Here is a 24,981-nt window from a genome sequence, read left to right on the forward strand (position 1 = left end):
CGCTGCTCCCCGAGCCGAGCCCGGGGGGAAACTTCGGCGTCGTTGCGCCGGGTGTTGGAAGCGGAGGCTGGCGAGGGCCCCTCACCTGCAAAACCTGGTCACCTCTCATATATTTCGTGCATTGCATTCATCGCCCGCTTTCTCCTCCAAGGAGCTCCCGGGGGCGCGCATGGTTCTCCCCGTGTTATCCTCGCAACAACAGCCCTGAGAGGTGGGTCAGGCGAGTGGCCCAAGGGAGCACCCAGGGATTGTCCTGGCCAGGTGGGGTGATTTGAACCCTGCTCTCTGCCCGGTCTTCGTCCTCATTTAGCCCCCACATGTGCATGACTGTGCATGACTGAGGTTTTCCCCCCTCGTCTTGGCTATGGTGTGAGTCTGTGCTGTTAATTAATGGGGTTCTGCCTTCGGAGAAGATGAGCCAGCCCTCAAGGAGGTGATTATGTAATTTGCTAGCAATTCATGTCCCTCCCGGCGTGACGCTGCGCGCTGACGTCACGGGGCTGTAATGGTGGTGTGCCTCGAGATTTTTTTCATGGAACAAGTGTGCCTTTGCCCAAAAAAGGTTGGGAAACACTGGTCTAGCCCAACCCCCTGCAGTGCTGGAATCTTTCAAACCCACGACCCTGAAAGTAAGTATTTCATGCTCTACCGACTGGGCTCTCTCTTCCCTCTTGTTTTCAGCATTCCCCTTTAAAGGAAATTGCACCCTGCTTAAAAATACGCGCGCGCGCCCCCCCGGCAGCACTGCTCTGCCCCGTGCAAAAATGCACCGGAGAAGGCGAGCTTTGTTCGGTTCTCAAAGGGAGTCGCTCATTCTAATCGAAGTAGAGGCATATATAATCGAAGAACCAAGTAGGTTCGTTTTGCGCCCGTTTTTAAAAATCGCCGAATTCAAAAGGCCTGCTTGTTTTTGCAGAGAGGACGACTGAAAGCGGATTCCCCAATACTGCGGGGAGCGGGGAATGTTGCCCAGGCTCCCTTCCTTTGGGGCGAAACAGAGAGCTAGGCTCGCCTCGCCCTTCCCAGCTCTGCAAAGGACCCCTCCCAGTTTTTGCAAGCGACCCACATTTCTTGCGCCTTTTCTCTCCACTCACTGGCTGGGCTCTGGGCCAAGTATCTCCCTCTGGGGTCTTCCCGCCCCACTCCTAGCTTCTCCCCCCCCCCCCTCCTTGCAAGCCTCCCGGGGCTCCCCTTCGCCCAGATGAGCCCAGCGCCTCTCACCAAATCGCCCCGATGCAGCTCTCGGGCAAGACAAAGGCCGCTCTCTCTCCCCCAATGATGGATCCGGGAGGGGAACGGGCTTCGTGGGGACGGGCATTGGATATGGAGGACGCCCCTCCTCTTCCCTCTCCGCCCCCCTCCGAAAAAATAAATAAATCAACTCTCCACTCTAGGAATCGAGCTCCGTCGAGCTAACCCTTAGAAGGCGGTGCGGCAGGATCCTTCCTCGGCGCGCATTTAGTGGTCGACGGGCAGGAAGCGAGCGAGCGAGCGCGCTCCCTTTCCCCCCTGCCACTATCCAGCGCGCGCGGCGCAAGATGGTTGCTCCTCCGCCTCTCTTGGTTTGCAAGCAGGAAGCTGGCAGTGCAAAATAAAGGACCGGGTAGGGCGGTTGGTGGTGGGGCGATTCTCTCCCCCCCCCCCATCTCGTGCAAAAGTGACTTCAAAGTGATATAGAAAAAATAGAGGTGGTTGGCTTTTACTGCCCAGCTCCCCAAGGGACTGAGCCCCTCAAGTCCATGATTGGTCAGAGATGAATGATGGAGGCAAGATGCAGTGAAAGCAAGGCAGATCTTTATTTTTCTGTTGCAACAGAGTTCCCTCCCCTCCTTGCCAAGAGGAAAGAGAGACCCCGAACCAAGAAGAAACATCTCTTTAAGGGTTTGCATTTTGGCATGGAGGAGGAGGACAATCCGTTCCACAAACAGTCAGAAATTCATCACAGAGCCTAGGGCTTGCTGATCAGAAGGTCAGCGGTTCAAATCCCTGTGATGGGGTGAGCTTCCATTGCTCGGTCCCAGTGCAAGTAGATAAATAGGTACCACTCCAGCGGGAAGGTAAACACCATTTCCATGCGCTGCTCTGATTCGCCAGAAGCGGCTTAGTCATGCTGGCCACATGACCCAGAAGCTGTACGCCGGCTCCCTCGGCCAGTAAAGCGAGATGAGCGCCGCAACCCCAGAGTCATCCACGACTGGACCTAATGTCAGGGGTCCCTTTACCTAAGGTGGGGTTACTGTGACTCAGGCAGGTCAAGGGGTGATATTCTTGAGGATTTAGCAAGTTTTACACAGTTTACACAAAACGTTAGCATTTGTTAAGACCATTGGGATGCCCATCAGACATCCCTCAATGCAGAGCATCTGGGCAAACAATGACATTTAATACAAAGGAGGTTCATAGATATAGGAGAGGGATCCCTTCTGGAACTTCCCCTGATTGCTATCTGACTACCTGTTCTTAGGCAAGGGGGATGAAGGAGGCAGGGGAAATACTTAAGAGTCTTTAGGAGAGCCCAGATGGCTTTTGGATTGCTCTCCTGTACTGTTTTAGACATGCGGTTTATATACTTACATATGTGTGTTTACTTTGTGCAGTTATCAACATTTATTCTATATTTAAGACCTTAGAATTCCTATAACAAAAGCAATACATTACAATCTATTGCAGCCTAACAGGATGGCCCCTCTGGAATTTGTCACACATACACACTCATGCCCCCTTGCACACACATGGACACGACTTTGTAAAATCTGAGCTTGGCTACCCAGAGCTTAAATACATGGCCTTTCACGCAACTTTCTAAACGCATGTGGAGGGGATTCCTAACTTGGTGGCTTGGGGGAGTTCAAATGCAGGATGAAACTATCAGTATAGGACACAGTATTTTGCATTGACATAGGGGACAATCCTGTATTATACAGGATGAGGCGCTGCTCTGGGTTTGCTCTGCCCCATCCCCCCAGCAAATCCCACCTTCTTGTGCCCATCTAGAGTGCAATACAGTGGCAAAAGTCGGAAGAAGATAAAAAAGCAAAGGTGACCCCACCAATCCATGCTGAGAGCAGAAATCTATAACTGGGCAATACCTTTATTAGGGCTGACCTCAGTTTCACAAACTGCTGACACACAGCAGGGAGAAAAAGGGGGGGGGGAGTTCAAAAATTAGGCTGGATGTTGTAGTTGGTTGTTGTTAGCGTGTTTTTAATTGTTAGAATACCAGTTGTCAGAAGAGACATATCACTTTGTTTTACATTTAATAAATAAACATCTAAAATAAAGGAACAAACTGTTTTCATCAGTAATGTAGGGGTTTTTATGCATTATGTGAATTAGTTGTACAATACACGTTTTGACAAGTCAGAGAATTAAGTTGTGTTTTTTTTAAATCAAGTGTTATAGGAAAAACAAAAACATCTGGAGGGCAGCAGGTTGGCAAATAATCCATGGCCCACAGCTAAAGGAATCCCCCCTCCCTCACTTGACAGTCGCCTCCTCTTCCTTCCCTGGTTGCTAGCTGGAGTGCTCCACATTTGCTTGGGGCAAGTATTTGTGCCCTGATGCACCTCACTTAACACTTAGGCTTTCCAGGCTTTGGTAGCAACTACAATAATCTTTGCAACAAACAAGCATACTGGTATTTTCCTTGAAACAAAGATTGGTGTTTCTTCTTGGAGGAAACAGCTTCTACACACCAGCTTTTTGGATTGTCTTATTACATAACTGGGATGCGGGTGGCACTGTGACCTAAACCACTGAGCCTCTCAGGCTTGGCGACAGGGTGAGCTCCCATAGCTCTGTCCCAGCTTCTGCCAACCTAGCAGTTCAAAAGTACACCAGTGCAAGTAGATAAATTGGTACCACTGCGGTGAGAAGGTAAAGTGTTTTCCTACACTCTGGCACTCATCAGTGTCCAATTGTGCCAGAAGTGGTTTAGTCATGTTGGCCACGACCCAGAAAGCTGTCTGTGGACAAACATCAGCTCCCTCAGTCTGAAAAGCGAGATGAGCGCTGCACCCATTGCCTTTGACTGGACTTAACAGTCCAGGGGTCCTTTATCTTTATGACCTTCAAGTTTTCTGAGAAGGGAACCTTTTCCTTTTGTTTCAGGGTCTGTTGACCTTTGCAGAGGCTGGTGTATTTATTTCACTAAGCAGGAACAGGCTGTGCTTGGGTTCTTAGTAGAGAGCTCTGCAGATGCAAATGATGGAGAACAGTGGGATCGTGGCCATTCCTGGTAAATCTCCCTCTTACTTTCTCTGGTAGATGATCATATCCGTTTACAAGATTAGCAGGGTTATTTTTATTTCCTAAAACGTTTTTATTTCACAGTTCCATATAACAAAAAATGCTAACAGTGATTAGACACCAACACAAATGTAACATATATAAAAATACACAGATCTGTGTAGAGCTGAAAACTTACAAAATGTTGCTTGAAAATTACTCATCTTCTGTATTTTTACCACTCTAGTCAATACAGTGGTACCTTGGGTTATGAACTTAAATGTGTTCCGGAGGTCTGTTCTTAACCCGAGGCGCACTTTGGCTAATGGGGCCTCCCGCTGCCGCCGGCACACTATTTCCGTTCTCATTCTGGGGCAACCCAGAGCAGCTACTTCTGGATTAGCAGAGTTCGTAACCCAAAGCGTTTGTAACCAGAGATACCACTGTAATCTCATCTTCAAGTATGTCATCTGCTTGCATTCTTTAGTACATCTCAGATGCTTGATTTGTCTTCTCCTTTGTTTTTTCAATAAATCACTTGGGAGAAGATCCTGACCAGTGAAGGCTTTTAAGGTAACTCTCCAAGCATTGTCCATGCAAAACATAAATTTCTACCCCCCCAAGCTGCAGTTCTCCAAATATTTATTGAGTTACATACAATATTTTGCTTTTTAATGTGAGCATTCACAAAGCAGCCTACCACTGACCTTACATAATTCTGTTCCATCATCCTTTGGATCATGCATGCTGGGGCTGATGGGAATTTGAATCCAACATCTGGAGAACCAAAAGCCCCCCAGCACTGGTACAATGAACACATACATTTGGCAAAGCTACAATGAACACAGGGAACTGCCTCCCACAAGGTTTACCACTGGTCCAAGACAAAAGCAACTGGGACATGTCTTGACTGATCAGCTTGTGAACCTTCTACCCTTTCTCTATCAAAGTAGTTCTTACGTTACATAAAGCCTTCAAGATTCAGCTGCAAGTCCAGTGGTACCAATGAGCCTCCTCTGTTTTGACACTACAGAACACTTGTTGGCTTTTTTCTGTGACACAAAACTGGGTTCTCGGTTTCTCTCACAGAATGGGACACACCATATACCACTGTTCTGGGTATGTAGTAATCTCTGATCTGATCCTCCACTAATTTAAGGGGGAAGCATTTTTCAAGTGACATTGCACATTCACCTTCCTAAATGCCGCTCATAGTCAATCCAGCTACATACAGCACAACTGTGTGCTTAGTTTGTGCATGAAAACCCCTCTTCTAATGGGCCCCCGTAAGCCAGATCTTGGCCTGGGTTAAGAATGTCCACGGCAGAGCCACTCCGCACAGAATTGTATCAAACTTAGATGGCGCAAATGTGACACACAAGAACAAAAGTCACGGCTTTGTTTCTATATATTTATTTTAAAAGTGAAAATTTGACAATGGCTTCAGATGGCGCCTCTTGGGGTTTTGAAGTTCATCCCTACAGTAGGCTGTGTGACCTGCAGGTTGGATAGGCTGCCGAAGTCCTGGAAGAAACACAGAACAGAAAACACTTAGCAAAGAAACACCAAGCAGATTTCAGTGTTGATAAATGAAGAGGGCATTCCCTTATCCTGACTAGCCGAAGGAATAGTGTCATTTAACTTTTGAGACTAACTTAAAAGGTGCACAAAACTGACACAATAAACAACAGCACTTTGTATTTGTGGAGAACACAATAATGATCTCCCAAGCAGTCTGGGCTTAGCCAACAAGATCCAATGACCATTTAACACTGCAGCATTCAAGAAAAATGCCCCCAAGAGTACTTTGAATACTGCTGCCTGGCAGAGTACTAAAAAAAAATGCATGCACAGAGAACATTGCATTGACAGTGATTCTCAAGAAGTAGCTAGCTGACTGTTAGAAGAGCAGTTCCTATTGGGAGCTGTGCCAGTCCCCTTGCCCCACTCACCAGGAGCTTCAACATCTCCTTGGTATCAGGGTCCACTTCAATGATCTCCTGATCCAGGGCAGAGACCTGATGGGGAAAGATAGAGGTTAGATTTGTTTTAAATAGCGGTCAACAGACTATAAACACAATTAACACCAGGACAACACAGCACATGTATGTGATACAAACATTATACCAGACAATGGTTCACTACTAATGAACGGCTTAAAAGAAAAAATGGAGGAGGAGCACCCCAAAACAGTGTGCCAATAGCAATATCAAAATATACACCAGTCCACAAATGACACTGGAGTAGATTTCTCTGGTATGCGAATGGGCTCTGTACAATCATCTCCCAACTTTACAGTCAAAAGTTTTCATTCTGGTGCCATCAGTCACACTAATCCCTTAACTAAGGGAACACATTTTAGGATTGTAACATATATATGACAATTTCCCTCCACCTATGTACAGTTACCGATCATTAAGTGCATTGTGACACCAACAAAGGTTGTAAGCAGATAAATTCATGTATAACGTGCCAGCAGTACCAAATTAGATGGACTACAGTCAAAACTTCAAGATTTGGGCTGCCTTGCACTATCTTCTGCAACTTTCAGAAGAAAATGAAAATGCCTAAAAGGAGCAGAATCTTCTTGACAAAAGCCTATCACCAGCAGCTACAGAGCTCTAAGAATAGATCAGGAAAGGGAAGTGACAGGAGACAGCACTTGGCCAACACACACAAACACACCCCAGAGTATGGCGACTGGGAAAGTATTTCATAGTTCATCAAAGTAACCTGAAGGGCTATTTCTATTGTTCCATTAAGTACCCAGATTCTTGGTCTACCAAGCATACACAAGGATCGCCCATGACAACTGCTCAAGGTTTAACAATCTAGGCTTATATTTACCAAAATACTAATTAGAAACATCAGGCAATGACACATTTGAAACATGATTTTACATAAACAGAGGAGCCAGTGTGAGAACAGCAATCTTCACTACATGGAAGCAAATTACTGGGCAGGAAACATGCACCAGACACTCCTCACATTTCACTTTCCCAACTGCATCCTAGAAGTCATACCAGCGGTATCCTAACTAGGTGGATAATCCATCAGAAACAACACTAAGTCCCCAGGAAGTGACCCCAGTCTTCATTCCAAAAGTACCAAAGGTCTGTCGATTACAGGCTTCTTGGAGCTTGCTTTTTTAGCCAGAACAATGGTAAACATCTCATAATACTTCTTCATGCTACATTTTTAACAAGGCTTGTATTGTATTGCTTGTATTGGCTACTCTCAATAGGATCAATAAATATGCTGCTTTAAACTGTGAAAAGGCAAGTTGTGAATGAACAAAAAGCCCTTGGTCTTCCTACAAACACTCATAAGAAAGCCAACCAATGCCAATGCAGAGCAAGGGAGAAACTAGCCCATTCCTCCTATGCGGCTTAAGTGAAAATCCACATCAATCAGATGGGTAGTGCCTAAACAAAAGTGAAATGGAAGCCTGTATTCCGTCCTAGTCAACTAGGGTTCTGGCCTAGAATTCGGCTACAAGCAGTCAGAAGAGACACTGACATTGAAAGTTATTCGAAAAGAAATGGAGTGTTTTACTGAGAGGTTGTGTACGTAAGCTGTTTCGCTCTGATGCTTCTCTGCAAAGAGATTACCAGCCACTAGTTTTGAAAATCGGGAGTAAAGTTTTTGTCATGACACAGGTAGATAAGAGTCCAGCAAAACTGCCCCTTATTACTAAGAGGCATTAAAAAAAATACAAAAAAACACAGCATTTGAGAAGTCTCAAGCAGTGAACACCACACTACTGCATTAAGCACACACAAAAATTGTCTGAAAAGCTCAGGGTTTGGAAGGGATGGAAAGAAGCCCCCCAAACACGGGAAATGCTTTCAGGAATTCTCTGCCTGCAGTATCAATGATCAGGCCACAAGCAACAGACCACAATCACTTTCGATGCAGGTTCATCAGTCCTTCTCCATGTCAGTGAACAAGCACAGCATATCCTAGCTACTGGACACAAGCTGCTGAGTGCCATAGCTCAAGCTTCCATGCTATTCCACCTGCTAGTTACCTGAGGCTACAGAACTGAGGGGAAGCACTTTCTGGCCTCTGCCAGTAGTCAGGTGATCTAGGGCCAACTAGACGGCTGCACCCCTTGCCTTCCAGAAAGATCATAGCAAGGGGAGATCAACCTACCCCCATCCATTTGCTAGTGAAGAAGCAACTGTTCTGAGGCTTGCTTTCCTCTCCGTTCCTTTTGTAACATTTGTATTAACTATGGACCTGTGGACAGGTATTGTCTCGGCTAATAATGTAAGTACAGCACTTAGAAAATGGTAGGAACTTGGAAGTGTTACATAAGATTACAGACAGCCTTTATTACACTAGGTTCTATACTTACCTAAATGTGTCCAATTCTCAAGGCCAACTCAGACAGCAATATGCAATGCTAGTTTCAGATCCAAGTACGCCATCCTAGTGTCCGTCACCCTTTTGAGGCATTCCTAACTGGCTTTCAGCATTACATTAATGTATATTTCAAAGGTGCCGCGTAATATATGTCTAACGTCACCTGTGACCTGGTTTGTTCATTGTTACAACACTGGGAGATAGAAGTTGAATCAGCAGTAAGGCCACCCAGGTGAATGCTGCATTTCTTAGCGAGCACATAGAGTACGCCAAGTGTGCTGGACCACGAATGTCAAAAGAATACATGCAAAAAAAAGGAGAGGCAATAGATTCCTTGCTATCTGAAGAGAGTGGAGAATCTATGCACCACAAGTAACTCATCTGAGCTTTCAAAACCTACCTCAGGGACATAGTTGTCTCTTCTTTCTCTTTCCTCTTCCTGCAGTTTGATGGAGATGCCCCTAACTGGTCCTCTTTGAATGCGTTTCATCAAATGGGTAACATACCTGCAAAGAGACGGGTGTCTGGTTAAGTTTGACTGTGATTCTCTCAAGTCCCATTAAGGTAAAACTAAAGACACACACAAGAAATAAATCTTCCACCCGTTCTAACCTTCTGGTTAATTAAGGAGAAGCCCACAGGAGTGTCTGAGAAGCTCAGGGTTTGATAGGGATGAGAATTAACCCTCCAAACACGGGAAATGCTATCAAGAATTCTCTTCCTGCACTATCAATGACCAGGCCACAAACAAGACCAAAATCACTTTCGATGCAGGTTGTTAAGAAAGGTGTTTAGCTCACTGGAACCTCCCCAGAGCAGTTGGCTGTAAGATTTCCATCGGGTCTCCTAGCATGTGCTAGCAGATCAGAACCAAACAACCTACCCAGCAACTTTATTGCGCAGCTTTTTGCTAGGGATGATGGCGATCTCCTCACATACTCGCTTGTTTGTGTGGAAGTCATTCCCAAGACGGGTATAGTATTTTTCAATTATGACCCGGGCGGCCTTTTTCACCGTCTTTGTGCGCACTCGTCCCTGGGAGAGTCAAAGACAAAACAAAAAGCAAAATCAGCAAGATGCAACAGAATGACTACACAATAAATTTTGCAAGGGGCTTAAAATCTTCAGCCTAGCCTTTTCTGTAGCAGCTTTTCTCAACCTGTGGGTCCCCAGATGTTGTTGAACTACAACTCCCATCACCCCTAGCTAGCAAGGCCAGAGCTCAGGGATGGTAGGAGTTGTAGTCCAACAACATCTGGAAACCCACAGGTTGAGAACCGCTGCAAAGAGTGGAAGAATCCCCAGGCAGCTTCCCTCTCAATGGCCCTACTATCGAGACACTCAGGTCCAGAACATGGTGCACTGGAAACAAATAGGGAGCAGGGGCAAGGTGGCAGACATGTGCAGTCTTATCTCAAAAGGGTTCAGAAAAGGTGACATTGGTCGAAACAGTCCCTTTGAGGCAGTCTTTCCCAATCTGGGGCTCTTAAGATGTTTTTGGCTACAGCATCAATCAACTCCAGTCAGCATGGCCAAACAGCAGAGATCATGGGAGTTGCAATCCAAAACACCTTGAGAGGACGGGACTTAAGAAGATGCTACGGCTTTACATTCACAACTTTTTGACTGATATTTAAACACAACTTCTGTCAGGAGTTCGTGCAACTGCATTTAATAGTTAATGACTGTTATTAAATAGAAGGGAAGATTGTTTGCCTGGCATGTGTTGCACTGTGCTACATACAAACATTATGCCTTGTGTCACTGCTTAGGCCATGGTTTGGCAAGGGTGAGACAGAAGCCTCTAAACTTGGGGAGCAGCTTCAGTAACTCATACGGCAAAGGGTCAACACTACCCATGCATGGCCAGGAAACTTAAAAAGCACCACTACCCCCAGGCACAGTAGGGAAAAGGTCCCAAGCTTGCTGCAGGAAAGACCTTGTCCTGCCTTAAATTGTCCACAAATCCAGGTGGAAAGAGTGAACAAGCCTTAGGCGCTTTGGGAAGGGGAATTTTTAATGGTCGGGCAGCTAAGGTCGAGGAAGGCTTGAGGTGAGAATACCATATTTAAGAGACACACTCCAGACACCTTTTCCCCTATACCTGAATCGTAAGCCTAAAATCCTCTGGAACCTTTCCCTGGTATGCAGATGCGTTGCTGAACAAGAATATGCACATGCTGCCCCATCACGCCAAAGGGAAACTTGATTCTGCCGGATTTCTCACCGTCTGACAGATGCTCGGGGAGCAGGGCGCCCCAAGGTCCGGAAAGAGAAGGCGGCCGCCCTATATTGGGCTCCCTCCCAATCCTTCCTTTCCCCTTCTCTCCCATCGCGAGTGAACAGAGGCCTACGAAAAGGCTGCACCGATCGCCTCCGCCGCCATGACAGAACCCGATCTCCCACTGGATCTCCCACCCGCCGCCCCGCATCCCCCCCCCCCCTAAATGCATGGAAGGCCTGGCCGGCCTAACTTCGGCCTTGGAGCCTTCACTCAAGGAATGCAGCCATCTCTATACCGGAAGAAACAGGGCACCCCCCCCCAAGTCGGGTTCAGCCCGCAGGGAGAAGAAGTGGGGGCTTAGTCTCTGGACTACCGACCGGGCGACCTGCAGCCCCCTCCGCCGGTGCTAGTTCCACCCCGCATTCCCTTCCCAATGGCCCCCCGGAGGCGGATGGCTTCGGATTCCGCCGCCCTCCTGCTCACCATGTCGACGGCGGCCGGTCCAAAAGAGGGCAAAGCATGCCGGGAAGAGAGCTATAAAGCGTTGGGGGCTAGAAGGACCAACCAAGGAAAACCGCGCCGCGCGTCTCCTCAGCGCCGCCTAGCGGCACGGAGGGAGCTTTATACAAGCCGTCGTGATTATAGAGGGAGAGAGAGTTGGGGCGTTCTGCTGCAAACCTTCACTTCCGGCTCATGTTGGACGAAGGTGACTGAAGTCGTAGGAATCCATTCAGATTAAATTCCCGCTTTGCGTTGCCGTACTTGAAATTGCTGGCTGTTATCCGATTTCTTTTATTACTTAAGATATTTATAACCCGCCTTTCTCCCGCGCTGGCATTCCCTCCAGAAAGGTCCGTTTCTCGCTTAATCATAGAATCATGGGACACCCCGGGGTCATCTAGTCCAACCCCCCTGCAATGCAGGAATCCTGCCCACAGCCGTCCCTGGGTGGGCTCGAACCACCAACCGGACACACTGTACCACTGTGGGCACTGGCAAATGGATGAGTTTACTCCAGGCTGCCCGCCCAAGGCATTTTTGCACCTCAAGCGAACCCTAAAATAGCTCCCCTCGCCTGCCAGGGAAGAAGGGGTGCTTGAAGATCTACATCAGGAGCAAGGGGGGTGGAGAATAAAGATACACATCGAAATCATGCTGCCCCTGTGGATCCTGCCACCTGAGGCAGTTACCTCGCCTTGCCTCATGGATGGGTTGGCCCAGACTGCAGATGAACTACAACTCCCATCAGCCCCAGCAAGCACAGTCAATTGTTAGGACTGGTGGGAGTTGCAGTCTTAACTCCATCTGGAGAGCTGCACGTCTCCCAGTGCTGTTTTAACTGCCCCTTAATAGATTTACTGCGTCTCTTTAGCTGTTGAATGCATCTCCACCTCCTGACAATTTGGTTGTCACGAGACATTTAAATGAACAGGAGCCCATTGGGGGCGGGAGAGGGGGTGGCAAATCATCCCCGTCTAACATAATTTCAGTTTTAGTACACAGTTATTTCAAAGCCTTGCACTAAAATCTAAAATCTGAAGTCCTTTACAGTCTTGACAAGACAATTAGTTTATTCAGTTAATTTGTCACTCGGTTTATCAGTATCTGCCCAGTTACTCTTGTTCTCTGGGCAGTACAGAAAAAATATATTTTAAAAACATTTTAAAATCACTGTGTGTGTGTGTGTGTGTGTGTACACACAAAAATACACAATGCTTTTTTCTACTCATTTTTCAACTCATTTTCCTAATCATGTTGAAATACTGCCCCTCAATGAGGCCAAACTTTAGTGTGGTATAGGGGTTAGGGTGTTTGATTAGCACCTGGAAGGAAAGGGTTAAAATCCCCATTCACAGAGGAAGCTCACTGGGTGATCTTCAGCCAGTCACTACCTAGCCCAGTGTTTCCCAACCTTTTTTGGGCAAAGGCACACTTGTTTGATGAAAAAAATCTCGAGGCACACCACCATTACAGCCCCGTGACGTCAGCGCGCAGCGTCACGCCAGGAGGGACGCACGAAAGTGTAACTTTCAATTTTTTTCCCTCCCCCTTGCCGGGGAACCTCCAAGCTTTGGGGGTGGGGGGGGGGAGGAGGCAGCAAAGCGAGGGACTGAGGGACTCCTCCAACGACAAGGGTTGGGGAAGAAGAGAAAGGGCTATTCCGCTCCAGTCACGGGAGGGGAATATGTACTGGCCCAACTGGTGTGCGGTCTTCGGAAAGCGGGGTGCAGGAAGGAAGCCTAGGCTCGGGGTCCACCGACCTCGGCGGAGAAAGGCAACAACCGGAGCCGATGACGAGCCGGCGCGTGCGTGCAGCGGCTGGCCTCGAGCTCGGGAAGCTGCGCGCGGCGATGTTGACGCGGGGCGCGCGAGAGCTTGGGGGCGGGGCGGGAGAGAGAGAGAAAGAGTTGGCAGCACCAGGCGCTGTTACTTATTGCGCTGCGGACGCTGCCAGCAACTGCGGTGGTTGTGCGGCGGCCGCCGCCGCAGAACATCCTCGTCAGTCAGCTGAGCTGCCTGGCGGCGTAGGGAGCCGAGGGGCGGGGCTTCCTTTCTGAAGGAGCTGAGGGTGGGGGTCCTTCGGCGAAACGGCGCCGGCCCAGAGCGCTTCTAGGAGGCTGCCTTTGTGTGCGACATAAAGCCCTCTTTCCCTCCCTCCAGCCCCGTGTCACATGTGGAAAGGGGGGCTGGATCCAGTGACGCAACTCGGAAAACTGTTAGGGAAGCCAGAGCAGGAAAGTGAGTGGGAGGCGGCGGCGCCGCTTTAACCCACGTTTCCTTTTTGAAAGAGAAACCAGTGTTTCCCAACCTTTTTTGGACTCGCTCGCGGCACACCAGGCAACATCTCGCGGCACACTAGTGTGCCGCGGAACACCGGTTGGGAAACACTGACCTAGCCTACCTAGATACTGTACAGTGGTACATCGGGTTACAAGCGCTTCAGGTTACAGACTCCGCTAACCCAGAAATAGTATCTCGGGTTAAAAACTTTGCTTCAGGATGAGAACAGAAATCGTGCGGCGGCGGCGGGAGGCCCCATTAGCTAAAATGGTACCTCAGGTTAAAAACAGTTTCAGGTTAAGAACGGACCTCCAGAATGAATTAAGTTATTAACCTGAGGTACCACTGTAAAATGAGGAGCATACCCTCCAACATTTCTCCAATGAAAATAGGGACATTCTGAAGAAAAGTGGGGCATTCCAGGATCAAATCATAACCCGGGACAGCTTCTCTAAATCAGGGACCTCCCTGGAAAAGAGAGTCTGGAGGAGGGAGAACTTTGAGCTCTGTGGAGCAGAGAAATAATAAATAATTTTTTATTTAAAATAAAATAAATAAAGGCTTTTTTCAGGGCAGAAAGAGTTCCGTTGTTTTTCTAACCCTACTGCTGGGCAGTGGATGTCCAAAATATTTTTTGTAAATTATTTTCCCCCACTTGATTCTTTTAGCCATAGGCTGTAGCAACAATGTTAAACCATTAGACTTTTTATTCATTCAATCAACCATTCCATATTTAAGAATAAAATTCTTCCAAGGTGGCTCACAATAACAATAAAGTCACCAAAACAACAACAACAACCCCACCGCAAACATGCATGATTAAAATGTAAAACACAGTCAATGTAAGATGAGAAATAAAGTACCGTATTTTTCGCTCTATAAGACGCACCAGACCACAAGACGCACCTAGTTTTTGGAGGAGGAAAACAAAAAAAAAAATATTCTGAATCTCAGAAGCCAGAACAGCAAGAGGGATCGCTATGCAGTGAAAGCAGCAATCCCTCTTGCTGTTCTGGCTTCTGTGATAGCTGCGCAGCCTGCATTCGCTCCATAAGACGCACACACATTTCCTCTTACTTTTTAGGAGGGAAAAAGTGAGTCTTATAGAGCAAAAAATAGGGTATTTACTCCACATCTAAAGACTACAACAGCAGCAGGAGACTTTTTCAGGTGGTTCACAATTTAGCGGAATCACCTGCAACATCGGGGCCCAGTACGGGCCACATGTTCTCCTGCAATGATTTTGCAAAGTTTTTTGCAGATAAAATCGCTCAGATTCGGGAAGAAGTAGACTCCACCGTGGGAGCAGGGCCGGGGCGGGAGAGTGCTAGAGTTCTGTCTAGTCAAGTTGAGTGGGATCAATTCCAATCTGTTACCTCCGAGGATGTGGACAGGCTGCTTGGACGAGTGAAACCAACCACCTGTCTCCTGGATCCTTGCCCATCCTGGCTTATAAAAGCTAGCCGGGAAGGACTGGGCAATGGGCTTCGTGGGGTGGTGAATGCTTCCCTCCGTGAGGGAGCCTTCCCAGACCCGCTGAAAGAGGCGGTTATTAAACCGCTTCTTAAAAAACCATCTTTAGATGCGGCCACGATGGCCAACTATCGCCCAGTCTCAAATCTTCCATTCCTGGGCAAGGTGATTGAGCGAGCAGTTGCCGAACAACTCCAGGCACGCCTGGAAGAAGCGGACCATTTGGATCCCTTCCAGTCGGGATTCAGGCCTCATCATGGGACTGAAACTGCCTTGGTCGCACTGGTTGATGATCTCCGGCGGGCTAGGGACAAAGGTGAGAGCTGTTTCCTAGTTCTGCTGGATCTCTCAGCGGCGTTTGATACCATCGACCATAGCATCCTTCTGGACCGTCTTGAGGGGCTGGGAGCTGGGGGGCACTGTTATACAGTGGTTCCGCTCCTTCCTCCTGGGCCGTGTTCAGAAAGTGGTGGTGGGGGATGAGTGCTCAGACCCCTGGGCTCTCACTTGTGGGGTGCCTCAGGGTTCTGTCCTCTCCCCCATGCTTTTCAACATTTACATGCAGCCGCTGGGAGAGATCATCAGGAGGTTTGGGCTGGGTGTTCATCAGTATGCGGATGATACCCAGCTCTACCTCTCTTTTAAATCAGAACCAGTGAAGGCGGTGAAGGTCCTGTGTGAGTGTCTGGAGGCGGTTGGAGGATGGATGGCGGCTAACAGATTGAGGTTGAATCCTGACAAGACAGAAGTACTGTTTTTGGGGGACAGGAGGCGGGCAGGTGTGGAGGATTCCCTGGTCCTGAATGGGGTAACTGTGCCCCTGAAGGACCAGGTGCGCAGCCTGGGAGTCATTTTGGACTCACAGCTGTCCATGGAGGCACAGGTCAAATCCGTGTCCAGGGCAGCTGTTTACCAGCTCCATCTGGTACATAGGCTGAGACCCTATCTGCCTGCGGACTGTCTCGCCAGAGTGGTACATGCTCTGGTTATCTCCCGCTTGGACTACTGCAATGCACTCTACGTGGGGCTACCTTTGAAGGTGACTCGGAAACTACAACTAATCCAGAATGCGGCAGCTAGACTGGTGACTGGGAGCGGCCGCCGAGACCATATAACACCGGTCTTGAAAGACTTGCATTGGCTCCCAGTACGTTTCCGAGCACAATTCAAAGTGTTGGTGCTGACCTTTAAAGCCCTAAACGGCCTCGGTCCAGTATACCTGAAGGAGCGTCTCCACCCCCATCATTCTGCCCGGACGCTGAGGTCCAGCGCCGAGGGCCTTCTGGCGGTTCCCTCATTGCGAGAAGCAAAGCTACAGGGAACCAGGCAGAGGGCCTTCTCGGTAGTGGCGCCCACCCTGTGGAACGCCCTTCCAGCAGATGTCAAAGTGATAAATAACTACCTGACATTCAAGAGACATCTTAAGGCAGCCCTGTTCAGGGAAGTTTTTAACATGTGATATTTTATTGTATTTTTGGTTTTTATGGAAGCCGCCCAGAGTGGCTGGGGAGGCCCAGCCAGATGGGCGGGGTATAAATATTATTATTATTATTATTATTATTATTATTATTATTATTATATACAAGAGAGGTTGACATGACTGAATTCCTTGGGAAGGACACAACTCTGGAGGCGCCACCACCCAGAAGGCCCTGACCTGCTATCAGCCAACCTAATTTATATTACTGACAGACAGAAGAGCCTCTGAAGCAGATATTAGGAGCTGGGAACAATCATATGTCCTGCTGTATTTGATATCTGGAGGCCAGAGGTTGACAAAGGCACATGGAAGCTGCTTTATACTTGGCCACACTACTTTCTGATCTAGTATTGTTTAGTCTGACCTGCAGAGGCTTTCCAGGGTCATCGTAAGAGAAGGGGTTTTCCCATCACCTTTCAATGGAAGATATCATGGACTTAACTGGGAACCTTCTGGATGCAAGGTGTTATGTACTGAAGTTCTCACCCCGGGCCAGCAGGGGGATACTGTAGATAGTTATGCAAATGAAGGATCGAAAGTGATGTTCAGTGATTGGATAGTTTGGAGGCAAATGAAGGATCGAAAGTGACGTTCAGTGATTGGATAGTTTGTATGCAAATGAAGGATCGAAAGTGACGTTCAGTGATTGGATAGTTTGTATGCAAATGAAGGATCGAAAGTGACATTCAGTGATTGGATAGTTTTAGAAAGTTGCTACAGTTACGTTGTTCTGGAGCTCTATATAAGCAGGCTGACTGAGCTCCTCAGTTCAGTTCTGTTCTGGCCTCTGAATAAAGAAGAGCTGTTAGAAGAATCGCTGTGTCGCCTGCTATGTCTACCCACTACTTAACACAAAGCATGTGCGCTGTCACTGAGCAACAGGCCAGAGCTGCTTTCATGCACCTGGGCCAAAGAATTTCGCCAAAACTTTGCAGAGGAGATGGAGAATCTGCTCAGTACCTCACCTGATGTACTGCAACACCACTCAGGAGATTTCCTGAGTGGTGGCTTATAGACACTCAACAGGCACTGACGCCCAGAGGGTGGCTTTCCCTTCAAATGAGGGAGCCCTCCCAGTCCTTCTACAGCAAGGTTAAATGTTTTTAGTGGGTGAAAATGCTGCCTTCTTCTCCGTGTCCCCTGAAGCAGGCCTCAGGCTGGTCTCCAAAGGTCCGAGGTTCCCCCTTAAGCATACAGAGGTGCGAGGTTTGCTGCTGATCATCGCTGCTTCACATCTGGGCTTTTCAAGAGAACCTCCCGCTGCCAAATCTGTCCTGACCAACGAACCATCAACATGTCTATGGCAGAAGCCTCCAGATGCAATCTTGGCCAGCAGAGAAGTCTCTTTGCTGAGTTGCCCGGCCACATCTCTTTTTCCCAAAGTGGAAGGTGAGCATGTGGTGGTTGTTATCTCCTCTTCTTGGGTGGACTCACTCCCACTTCCCCAAAAGCTCTTGCCCATTCTGCTGTGATTCTTGCTGCTGAAAGGTTCACGGGTCCTGCTGGGGTTTATGCTGGGGTTTCTCCTGCCAGAGGCTGAAAGGGGAATATGGTTGTTCTCGCAAGCCTGCCTCCTTCTCCCATTCCTTGCCTGGGAAACACAATGCTGATGGTTAGGCACTTCTTAGGCGTGCAGATGAGACAGAAACGGTGGGCTAGTTTTATAAATGGACTGAAGTTTTCACTTTCACCAAAGAAAACTAACTACCTATGTGGTGAGGAAGAGCAGTGTGTTGCTGTCAACTTCAGAGTTGCATTATTCAGCTGTGCTACGCCAATTAATTGCCGGCTCTAAGCACACTTTGGTCCCATCCATCCACTTTTGGGGCACTCCCACCACAGCCATGCAGGGAACAGAGCCCTTTTTGCACCAAAGCAGTATCTAACTTAATCATAATAAATAACTGATTGAAAATGAATGGAATGTCAGTGTGATAAAGAACGAGGTGCAGTGATCCTGTTAATTATACCTTCCCACTCCTGCCATTTAATTGCTGCTGTGACATTGTTAATTTACTATTTGGTTTTGCTATTTAGTAAAGGTTGATCATGAGTTCAACAGCCAACTTCTGTTCTGAGACTACTCAAAGTACATACGCGTGTATCTCTTCAGGACCCAGAATGCAACTGGAGCATCCCATAATGAGAGCATTGCTACATTGGCACCAAGACAAAAACATAAGTGGCGTGTTCTCTTGCTGTAGATGTTTACACATTGCCTAATAATGTATATTAAGTTACCCCACCCTTAATATACTTTTAACTCACCTTTAAATTTGTAGATTCAGGTATTGTATCTGAAGAAGTGTGCATGCACACAAAAGCTTATACCCAGAACAAACTTAGTTGGTCTCTAAGGCGGGGTGCTCTCCCATTGCTTGGTCCCAGCGCCTGCCAACCTAGCAGTTCGAAAGCACCCCCGGGTGCAAGTAGATAAATAGGGACCGCTTACTAGCGGGAAGGTAAACGGCGTTCCGTGTGCTGCGCTGGCTGACCAGATGCAGCTTTGTCACGCTGGCCACGTGACCCGGAAGTGTCTTCGGACAGCTCTGGCCCCCGGCCTCTTGAGTGAGATGGGCGCACAACCCTAGAGTCGGACACGACTGGCCCGTACGGGCAGGGGTACCTTTACCTTTTTAAGGTGCTACTGGACAATTATTTCATTTATTTATTTATTTTACCATAAATTCATGTCACTGTGATGGTGAACTCCTAGTTTGTAATGGAGTAATGCAGGGGTGCAGAAACCAAATCAAGGAAAATTTTAAGATGGCCACAGACCAGCATAAATAGAACTAAAAATAAAATTGAAACATTAGATTGGCCTTCTTCTAATCTTACATTTTGGGGTAGTGCAACCATTTCAATCTGATATGTGTTATTTATAGTAATAAAAAGCACGCTGGCCATAAGAGTGGGGGAGAAGATCCAATATCTACATCGCTAATACATGACCTTGATCACTGAGATCCTCTGATGGGGCAATTCAGGTGATTCCCTGCAACCCTGAGTTTCGGTTGGCCTTCACTAGGGACCAAGCCTTTAGCATGGCAGCCCCTGTCCTGTGAAACGTGCTACCTGTAGAGGTTAGGCAGGAAATGCCCCTGCCTTATTTTAAAGCTGAATTGTTTTAGGCAGGTCTTCACAATACGTATTTTTTATTTATAATCTATTGCTGTTTCATTGCTGTTTCAATTGTGTTTTACAGATATTTATTGATTGATCTTCCTGCATTTTATCTTGTAAGCCACCTCGATATATTTTATGAAAGTGCGGGTTAGAACTCTTAAAATAAATAGAAATAAATAAACAAGTATTGGTGGGCACAGGGGTGTGTTGGCATCCCCTAGGCTAGTGTCTATTAAAAGGAGGGGACTGTAGATGGATTTTCCTCCTTCCACTTTCCACGACCTGTTCAAATCCAACTCTTATTACCTGGCAGCTCACTGTCTCACGGGGGTAGCGGGCAATGCTGCTACGGATTAGTTGCTCCTTGTGCCAGTCTTGCTGCCAGCGTTCCTGAGCAAGTTCTGACCTCCTTCCTTCCAGACGCTTCGCCAGCTCTTGGTTCTCCCAGTAGATGCGTGCAAGATCACGCTGCCGCTTGCCCCAATTCAAGCTGTACGGGGAAGAGCGGATCACAGGGGAGGGGGTGGTCTTCTTTTAAAGAAGGAAAGGAGGAGCTGTGGACCTCCAGAGCTTGTAGGACTCCAGTGCTCATCAGCCCCTGCCAACATAGCCAGTGGCCAGCGATGATGGGAGTTGGAGTCCAAAAGCGTACAGAGATCCACAGCTTCCTCATTCAATCTTGAAACCCTTTATTTTAGATCTAGGTTTCTTGCATTGTGTCCTGGCCCCCTTTGAGCCACAGCCAGCCCCAAATGATCTGAATTCAGATGGCATTTGCCTCCACCCCCTTGCTGGAAACAGCTTACTGATGTCAGGAGGTGCCCTTTGGCCAGGGGTCAGCAAACTTTTTCAGCAGGGGGCCGATCCACTGTACCTCAGACCTTGTGTGGGGATCGGACTATATTTTGAAAAATATATATGAATGAATTCCTATGCCCCACAAATAACCCAGAGATGCATCTTAAATAAAAGGACACATTCTACTCATGTAAAAACACGCTGATTCCTGGACCGTCCATGGGATGGATTGAGAAGGCGATTAGGCCATATCCGGCCTCTGGGCCTTAGCTTGCCTACCCATGCCTTTGGCATTACAGTGGTTACAGACTCCGCTAACCCAGAAATAGTACCTCCGGTTAAGAACTTTTGTTATGTACTGAGTTGAATAGGATCCAAAATGTAGCAGTCTGATTGGTCCTAGAACAATGCAGCAGTATGATTGGTCCACAGGAGCCACCGAATCCAGCTCCAGGTGGAAGTGAATCTACAACCTGATTGGCCTACAGGAGAATCCCGGAATTAGCCAATCACGTGCAGCCCATTGTGTAAATAATGTATATAAAGCAGATATTTTGGGGGAACATTCATTCCTCCTCACCACTATGAGCTGAATAAAGAGCATGAAATCCACTCTCGACTCTGAGTATATTTCAACTTTGCTTCAGGATGAGAACAGAAATCATGCTCCGGTGGCGCAGTGGCAGCAGGAAGCCCTATTAGCTAAAGTGGTACCTCAGGTTAAGAACAGTTTCAGGTTAAGAATGGACCTCCAGAACGAATTAAGTTCTTAACCCAAGGTACCACTATATTTTCCCTTCCACTATCAGACTAGAACTTGGATCCTTCTGGCATCTCTGCTGAAGCTGCCCTAGTCACTATTTAAACCAGGGTTTGGGAAACTTTTTCTTTTGTCAAGGACTCCATTTTCTCATGGGTGACCTGCCAGGGACCATATGCTGATGGTGGGCAGAGACAGGGCTATAGGTGTGCAAGACTTGTCCTCATCCTCGTCCTCCTCTCTCCCACCCCATTCCCTCTTCCTTGTCCCCCCCCGCCCACATTACTTGTCTGAGGGCCACTAGTTTCCCACGCCTAATTTAAACCCACTACTTACAGACCTGTGAACGCAATAGAAGTTCCAGTTGTCCACCCGTCCCGGCGACTGCTTGATGCGCCAAAGTTTGGCAGAATGTGAGCGGTTTTCCTGGTCCCGAACAGCTTGGCGCTCTCTTTCCAGCTGAAAACACACAACATGAGAGGCTGATGGCAATTTACTTTTCCATCTGGAGATTTGCTTGGCTGAGCCAAAAATATGTGAGCCCAGCAATTGCATTCAGTTCTGGAGTGCAGAAGACCAGCTTTCATTCATTAGACTAATACCATGATTTGTGATTGCCCCATCAAGGGTATATGTCTGGTAGATCTTGAAATTATTTGTTTGCATATGCAAGGGGGAGTTATCCCAGGATATCCCCATCCCTCTTGGATATAAACTTCTGAATTGTGACTGCATAAACAAGCCCACATTGAGCATCCAGTTCAGTCCATTCCACAATACCTGGAGTTTCTTCAAATTCACCTGAAGATGCAAAGGTGTAGGTGGGGCTTTTGTGTTGACCACAGGAGCTGCTAGTTCCACCTGCAAGGTTGAGAGAGTGTCAGGAATATCTGAAGCTAATGATCTGGATTCATGCTGTTTCTTGCATTTCTTTGACCAATCAGTTTAGATATGATGACAGCATTGTTACAGCTCACAAGAGCTAGACATGGCTACAATTAAATATTTTAACAAGACACCCAGATCTATAATGTCAGCAAATCAGGCTCAAATATAGGGTGACAGGAAACTGTGTTATGCCAAGTAACTAGAACATTGGTATTACCCAAACTGTCAACGAATGGCTTTAAACAGGAATCTTCTCCCAGTCCTGTTTGGAACTGCTGGGGATTCTCCTGCAGTGTTTAGGTACAAACAGCAACAAAACCCATGAATGACTCATTCTGGGGCTATTTAATTGCACCCTGCCATGGGGAGTAGGTCACCCTTTGAGTAATTCCTTGGGAGAGCTGCAGGAGTTTGGAAAGCTCATCTTGGAAGATGGTTTTTTGGCATTTGAAATTGTTTTCATCCAAGTCCAGCTTCTTGAGACCCAGGGTGGGAGTCTGGTGATTTAAGCCACTCGGACCTTTCTAAAGGAGAAGTGGAACAGAAGAAAGTGAAATGATAAGGCTGCAACATTTCATAATTTTATTATCAAGAAAAACATGTCCCCATAAAGGGACCATAAAGAAGGCTGATCGCCGAAGAATTGATGCTTTTGAATTATGGTGCTGGAGGAGACTCTTGAGAGTCCCATGGACTGCAAGAAGATCAAACCTATCCCTTCTGAAGGAACTCAGCCCTGAGTGCTCACAGGAAGGACAGATCCTGAAGCTGAGGCTCCAATACTTTGGCCACCTCATGAGAAGAGAAGACTCCCTGGAAAAGATCCTGATGCTGGGAAAGATGGAGGGCACAAGGAGAAGGGGACGACAGAGGATGAGATGGTTGGACAGTGTTCTTGAAGCTACCAGCATTGAGTTTGACCAAACTGCGGGAGGCAGTGGAAGACAGGAGTGCCTGGCGTGCTCTGGTCCATGGGGTCACGAAGAGGCAGACACAACTAAACGACTAAACAACTAAACAACAACAAAAACATGTCCCCAATTAACTGAGCAGCAGATTTCAACCACTTTATTATTTTATTTTAATGAAGTTAATGTAAATACTGCTGATGGAGAGCTCTATCTTCCAAGAGGCATCCCTTCCTGCAAGGGGAGGAGAGAGATGTCTCTTCTACATTTACACCTGCTGCAAAGTATCCTCTAAAACAGATGGCTCTCCATATGTTGTTGGACACCACCTCCCATCAACCCCCCAGTGCGTATGGCCAATGTTGAGGGATTATGGGAGCTGTAGTCTTAACAGCATCTCAAGTGCCCACAGGTTCTCTTCCTTAAAAGTCTTTACCTGTGCACCTGCCCACCACCACACCCCACTCCCTACAGTTTGCTTTGGGGGTACAAGTGAGGAATAGGCCAGCTATAATAAGACACCCCAGGGACGCCGGTGGCGCTGTGGGTTAAACCACAGAGCCTAGGGCTTGCCGATTAGAAGGTTGGTGGTTCAAATCCCCGCGATGGGGTGAGTTCCCGTTGCTCAGTCCCTGCTCCTGCCAACCTAGCAGTTCGAAAGCACGTCAAAGTGCAAGTAGATAAATAGGTACCACTCCAGCAGGAAGGTAAACGGCGTTTCCGTGCGCTGCTCTGGTTCACCAGAAGTGGCTTAGTCATGCTGGCCACATGACCCGGAAGCTGTACACCGGCTCCCTCGGCCTATAGAGCGAGATGAACATCGCAACCCCAGAGTCGGTCACAACTGGACCTGATAGTCAGGGGTCCCTTTACCTTTTAATAAGACACCCCCAACAACATCCCTTTCGTAGTCTATAGTGTACCTTCCTGCAGTGCTCCTGATAACTGGCTTTGTCCCATTTCTCCTGCAGGTACCTGTTGGTTGCTGGAAGGAGAGGCTGGTAGGCTCGGTACATCCCTCACACAAAGCCCTGTATAACCTGCTGACAGCACTGAAGACAAATGGCTGGAGTGACCCAGCTGGGAAAGAGGCAGGCAGCTCCACTGGGTCCTAACCTCCACCTGTTCTCTGGGATAGTTGATGCTTCAAATGGCACCTGCACAACCCTCAGCTGAAAACAGAGCATGCCTTCTTTTTCATAGGCCTTATGACTAGTCAAGCTGGTGGCCTGGTCCACTAGCTTTGTTCAGGTGGTCCGGGGCATGTCCCCTTTAAGAATGTTGATTTTAAATTGTATTCAAATTGTTTCTTTTATTGTGCTTCATTGCCTTAGCATTTGAATTCCTTGAATGAAGCTAACTGGTTCTAAAGTGCCCAGAGGTTTGGCCAGATAGATGCCTGTTGGGAGCCCACAAGCAGGACCAGAGGAGGAGGAAGAGGAAGAGGAAGAAGAAGAAGAAGAAGAAGAAGAAGAAGAAGAAGAAGAAGAAGAAGAAGAAGAAGAAGAGGCGTAGTAGTAGTAGTAGTTTGGAATTGATATCCCGCTTTATCACTACCCTAAGGAGTCTGAAAGCGGCTAACAACCTCCTTTCCTTTCCTCCCCCACAACAAACACTCTGTGAGGTGAGTGGGGCTGAGAGACTTCAGAGAAGTGTGACTAGCCCAAGGTCACCCAGCAGCTGCATGTGGAGGAGCAGGGAAGCGAACCCGGTTCATCAGATTACGAGTCTACCGCTCTTAACCACTACACCACACTGGCTCTCAGAGGACAAGAGCTCTTTCTTCTCCTGGGGTTTCCAGCAACTTTTATTGAGAAGCATTACTGCACCCAATCATGTAGGCCCAGCAGTCTTCATAGCTAGCCTTAAGCTACAGGAATTTGTCTAATCCTATGTAAAGGCTGTCCAAGTTGGTGTCCATCACCGATTTCTGTGGGAATGACTT

General features: G+C 47.6%; 3 protein-coding genes and 2 non-coding genes across 5 annotated transcripts in view; all 5 read right to left on the bottom strand.

Annotated features, from left to right (window-relative positions):
- The window catches only part of LOC114584998 (uncharacterized), a 33,181-nt gene extending 31,780 nt beyond the window's left edge, over positions 1-1,401 (bottom strand). Inside the window, exon 1 of the mRNA XM_077918909.1 lies at positions 1,222-1,401. The gene's annotated coding sequence lies outside the window, so the exon portion shown is untranslated. The remainder of the gene's footprint in view (positions 1-1,221) is intronic.
- A 4,223-nt stretch (positions 1,402-5,624) lies between these two features.
- Positions 5,625-11,448, bottom strand: RPS17 (ribosomal protein S17). The gene is made up of 5 exons (XM_028706307.2): positions 11,303-11,448; positions 9,479-9,630; positions 8,996-9,101; positions 6,180-6,245; positions 5,625-5,751 (listed from the first exon to the last, which is right to left on the bottom strand). The coding sequence occupies exons 1-5, from the start codon at positions 11,303-11,305 to the stop codon at positions 5,671-5,673; spliced, it is 408 nt and encodes a 135-aa protein (XP_028562140.1). The 5' UTR covers positions 11,306-11,448; the 3' UTR covers positions 5,625-5,670.
- Positions 8,014-8,147, bottom strand: LOC114585003 (small nucleolar RNA SNORA71). The gene has a single exon (XR_003703778.2). It is a non-coding gene; the product is annotated as a small nucleolar RNA SNORA71 (small nucleolar RNA).
- Positions 9,240-9,371, bottom strand: LOC114585016 (small nucleolar RNA SNORA71). Its single transcript, XR_003703789.1, has one exon. It is a non-coding gene; the product is annotated as a small nucleolar RNA SNORA71 (small nucleolar RNA).
- Positions 11,449-16,659: 5,211 nt separating the features above from the next.
- Positions 16,660-24,064, bottom strand: LOC114584898 (uncharacterized). The gene is made up of 5 exons (XM_028707064.2): positions 23,960-24,064; positions 22,021-22,101; positions 21,581-21,699; positions 19,989-20,172; positions 16,660-18,144 (listed from the first exon to the last, which is right to left on the bottom strand). The coding sequence occupies exons 1-5, from the start codon at positions 24,050-24,052 to the stop codon at positions 17,647-17,649; spliced, it is 975 nt and encodes a 324-aa protein (XP_028562897.2). The 5' UTR covers positions 24,053-24,064; the 3' UTR covers positions 16,660-17,646.
- Positions 24,065-24,981: the final 917 nt, after the last annotated feature.

The sequence above is a fragment of the Podarcis muralis genome, chromosome 14 (genome assembly GCF_964188315.1).
Source record: "Podarcis muralis chromosome 14, rPodMur119.hap1.1, whole genome shotgun sequence".
Taxonomy (NCBI): domain Eukaryota; kingdom Metazoa; phylum Chordata; class Lepidosauria; order Squamata; family Lacertidae; genus Podarcis; species Podarcis muralis.

Bases quoted from the DNA above. Each gene is read 5' to 3' on its own strand.
- RPS17 (XM_028706307.2), bottom strand. The intron at 6,246-8,995 runs GTAGGTTTTGAA...TTTCCCCATCAG, and splicing joins GAGACAACTATGTCCCTGAG to GTCTCTGCCCTGGATCAGGA. The intron at 5,752-6,179 runs GTGAGTGGGGCA...TGTTTCTTCCAG, and splicing joins AGGAGATGTTGAAGCTCCTG to GACTTCGGCAGCCTATCCAA.
- LOC114584898 (XM_028707064.2), bottom strand. From the start codon at position 24,052: ATGTACCGAGCCTACCAGCCTCTCCTTCCAGCAACCAACAGGTACCTG. The intron at 21,700-22,020 runs GTATTGTGGAAT...GTGTGTTTTCAG, and splicing joins TGAATTTGAAGAAACTCCAG to CTGGAAAGAGAGCGCCAAGC. The intron at 18,145-19,988 runs GTAATAAGAGTT...TGTGTTTCCCAG, and splicing joins GTGAGACAGTGAGCTGCCAG to GCAAGGAATGGGAGAAGGAG.